A 3,372-nucleotide genomic window follows, 5' to 3' on the forward strand; every position below is an offset into this window, starting at 1 on the left:
TTTTAAAATATGGTATCTTAGGCTATAGAGTGCCAGGTGGAATAATGAGAATGGTCATTAATGATTATCAGTCAACCAGTCAAAGATCTGCTCATGTTTTCCAAAAGTTTGGGTTTTGTGCTAGTCTCCTCTGAAAGTTATCAAACCATTGCTGAAGGACATTCAAGGGAACGAACGATTTGTTTGGCTCGGGCACCATTTGAGCTTGAGTCAGTGCAAACGACGATGCATAGTTGTGGAAGCTCTCCAGCATCTTTCTGGTGAACTCCTGGAAAGAGCTAACTGTAGATGGGGTGATGTGGGAGGGGGGTGTCTGCTGGGTAACCTGGGCCAATGGTTCCACAGAAATGCCGATTTGAGCCATTTTCTGCTGCCCTGGTATGAGCTGGCCAAACACCGTGTTGGAAGTCTCGTCTCCTGCATCAAAACAGCAACAGACAAGACACTTCAGCACATCAATTCTCCCGTCATTTGATGTGACCATGAAATTCTGTGCAAATCATTTATCAACATGTGCATTTTTAATTCCTGATGAAAAAGTGAATCTAAGACAAAGTATCATAAACTTATCATTATTACCATCAATATCTTTATTTGGTACTTAGATCTATTTCTTATTAACATTGCCATTACCATGCATTAATATGAAGGAAGTTTGATCTTAAATAAAGGGATGAAAAACATATACTCTGGTAGTACAATGTATTTTCTTCATAAGTTTTTGATGTAGTTTGTTTGCTTGTTTGTTTACCTGGCTTGACCTTTGCGACCTTAAAAATTGCACTTGGTTTGTCATTTGCGATGTATCCGAGAAACTGCCATGCCATGCCATCAGGGTTGGGGTAGCCGAAGTACACGGCACCACAAAGTCCGTCAGGGAAAGGAGTGGTTCCAGTCAGGAAGACGACGATGTGGTTTATGCTGTCCGCATCTGACAGGGTGAAGACAAACTGTGTCTCACTCATCTGTTGTGGATCGGTTTGCACCTGAGATTGATGGAATAAAATCAACATTAAAAATGGAAATACATTGTAACTCACTATTAAACAGACTGAAAATTGCTTCTTGGGTAAGGGTCAAAGTCATAATTCTGTTATTATCCACTGGAATTGCCTTTCATACCTCAGTAGACAATGCCCTTTTATGTGTCACTTATAGCATCTCTGGTCCTGCGAGACCGACGAGTGCCTTTACTATAGCATCTCTATTCCTGTTAATGATGCAGTTCAAGTGGAGCCAGTCTTGAAACAAACTACCATCGATTTCTTGCCTCGACCACGTTAAACAGCCTCATTACTCATAATTTGGGTACCTACTGGCTGGCAAAATACACCTGTTATTATTACTAGAGGGCTCTTGTAAGTGGGTGGGAGGTTTATAGGGTGTCACCAGACCCAACTGGAGGTCCTTTGCCAAAAATAGCACATTCATTTCAGCACCTAATCTAGAGACCACATCTAGTCACCTCTTCAACCTCCTTGGTCCAGCAAAATATAGTCTGATGTAAAACAACAAAGCACGTGATTCTGGAGTCGAGAGCTTGTCTATGAATACCATGCTTCAGCAGTTAGTTGATAACTATAGAAGATTGATTGATTGATTGATTGGCTTTGTATACGTTATATATGTACATATTATGTAAATCCACTCCACTGTGGAGGTATGTAACATGCCCCCCTCCCCCACCACAGCAGCATTTACAACTGAACTTGGCCTGTCAACAATACCATACAGTCACTTCTGTTACCTACCAGTCTTCCTGCTACGATGCATCCAAACATTTTTAATGTCGGTGACTTTTAAACATTTCAAACCTTGATTCAAACAAAAACAACAAACTTGCCAGCTACACAACAACTTCAGACATTACAGGGAAACACCCCTACAGAATGGTACAATCCAGACTGGTACAATCCGCATCACACCACCTCATGACATCCAAATGTTGGCAATTATTTTTAGACAAAAATTCTGTCATTTCAAGATAAATGGCTCTCATAAACAAACTCTAAACACATATTATAAAAACTCATATTACTTTAAGCGTGGTACTTTGCATAATCAATAGAGAGACGTGGTCCTTGGAAGGATTCGGGCAACTTTATGTTTCGTTGCAACTATTTTTTTTACACAACAATTTTCCAAGATGGCTGCGTCTGAGTCTGAGGGAGCGGCTGTCGCCGATCATCCAGAGTATATCCAACAAAATTCCATGCCTGAAGACGATCCAAACAAAAATGAACAGCCTCTGTCGGTTGAAGGGAACCAGCGACGATGGGGTCCTCAACATGCCGGTGCTAAGGAGCTCGCCAATCTGTACTCTGGCGGTAAGATTTCCCCGGTATCTCATCGGCATCATGTTGCAATTACTAGTATGTTGCAGGGCTTCTCTTCTTCTCTTGTCTGTAGTTAATATAACGTATATCTAGTCCGTATTGTGATTTTTTCTGAGCAGAGGAAATAAGTACAGTGTAAAAAGCTGTTGACGGGATGTTCGTTAAGAATTTATGGGCAATTCGACAAGATGTTCCTGTCAAATATTTTGTAGTAACGTTAGCTCCTGTCAAGATTTTGTCACTATTTTGACAGTAATTTAATATTAACTATTATGTTCCAGTCAAATTTGTAGCACTATAACTTAGTATAAGTTTGACGCAAGTCTACGCAAACATGCCTACCGCACTGGTGTTCCAGTGCTTAGTTAATGCTAGGTACACAGTAAACTACTAGTATTCACCTGTCAAGAAGATTTTTTTGCACTTTTGACATGATGTCCCTGCCAAGAAGAATTTTTGGAAGCACCTTTGCAGGATGTTCCTTTTTTTTTGTCTTGTGAATAACACCTCATGATCCTGTCAACCCCCTAGTCCTATAAAAATGGGGGGAAATAAGTCTCATAAATGTATTATATAAAAGTAAACAAAAGCATCTCAAGTTTGATGGATGTAGAAGCTCATGATGTTGATTTTCTGATGGAAGTAGAAGCTCATGATGTTGATTTCTGTATCGTCTATTTCTGCACGCAGGGAAGCGACTACAAGAGATTCTCAGTGTTGGGATGTGCTTCCCCCTGCTTGCTGCCACATTTGGGTTTCTTTGCTACCATTTTCAGTGGGACAACTCTCTCGCAATCCTTCTGTCTGCAGGTAAGAAGCTTTTTGGTGTGATGATGTTTTGAAGAGCTGAGTAAAGCCGGCTGCCACCGTCAAAGTTATGGCAGGATTTTAATGTTTCATATCAGATTGTACTGATTTTTGTGTTAACTCCAAAAACTGCAAACGTACAATGTAAAACTACCTCAAACATGTCTCCTTTTACAGTAGTCTAGTCTCCAAGCAGACCTTATGGTGCCTTAGAGATAGTATCAAAGCT

The 3,372-nt window shown here is 40.5% G+C and overlaps 2 protein-coding genes across 2 annotated transcripts in view; one reads left to right on the forward strand and one right to left on the reverse strand.

Annotated features, from left to right (window-relative positions):
• Window positions 1-6: 6 nt before the first annotated feature.
• LOC118417047 (protein Hikeshi-like) lies at window positions 7-1,939 on the reverse strand. Its single transcript, XM_035822404.1, has 3 exons — window positions 1,752-1,939; window positions 752-986; window positions 7-417 (listed from the first exon to the last, which is right to left on the reverse strand). Exons 1-3 carry the CDS (start codon window positions 1,779-1,781, stop codon window positions 92-94), a joined length of 591 nt encoding a protein of 196 aa, XP_035678297.1. The 5' UTR covers window positions 1,782-1,939; the 3' UTR covers window positions 7-91.
• Window positions 1,940-2,115: 176 nt separating this feature from the next.
• Window positions 2,116-3,372, forward strand: part of LOC118417046 (plasmanylethanolamine desaturase-like) — a gene marked incomplete in the record, with an annotated part of 6,566 nt that continues 5,309 nt past the window's right edge. Inside the window, 2 exon segments of the mRNA XM_035822403.1 lie at window positions 2,116-2,327; window positions 3,027-3,146. Of these exon segments, the coding sequence (XP_035678296.1) occupies window positions 2,147-2,327; window positions 3,027-3,146 (301 nt within the window).

The sequence above is a fragment of the Branchiostoma floridae genome, chromosome 6 (genome assembly GCF_000003815.2).
Source record: "Branchiostoma floridae strain S238N-H82 chromosome 6, Bfl_VNyyK, whole genome shotgun sequence".
NCBI classification, from domain to species: Eukaryota; Metazoa; Chordata; class Leptocardii; order Amphioxiformes; family Branchiostomatidae; genus Branchiostoma; species Branchiostoma floridae.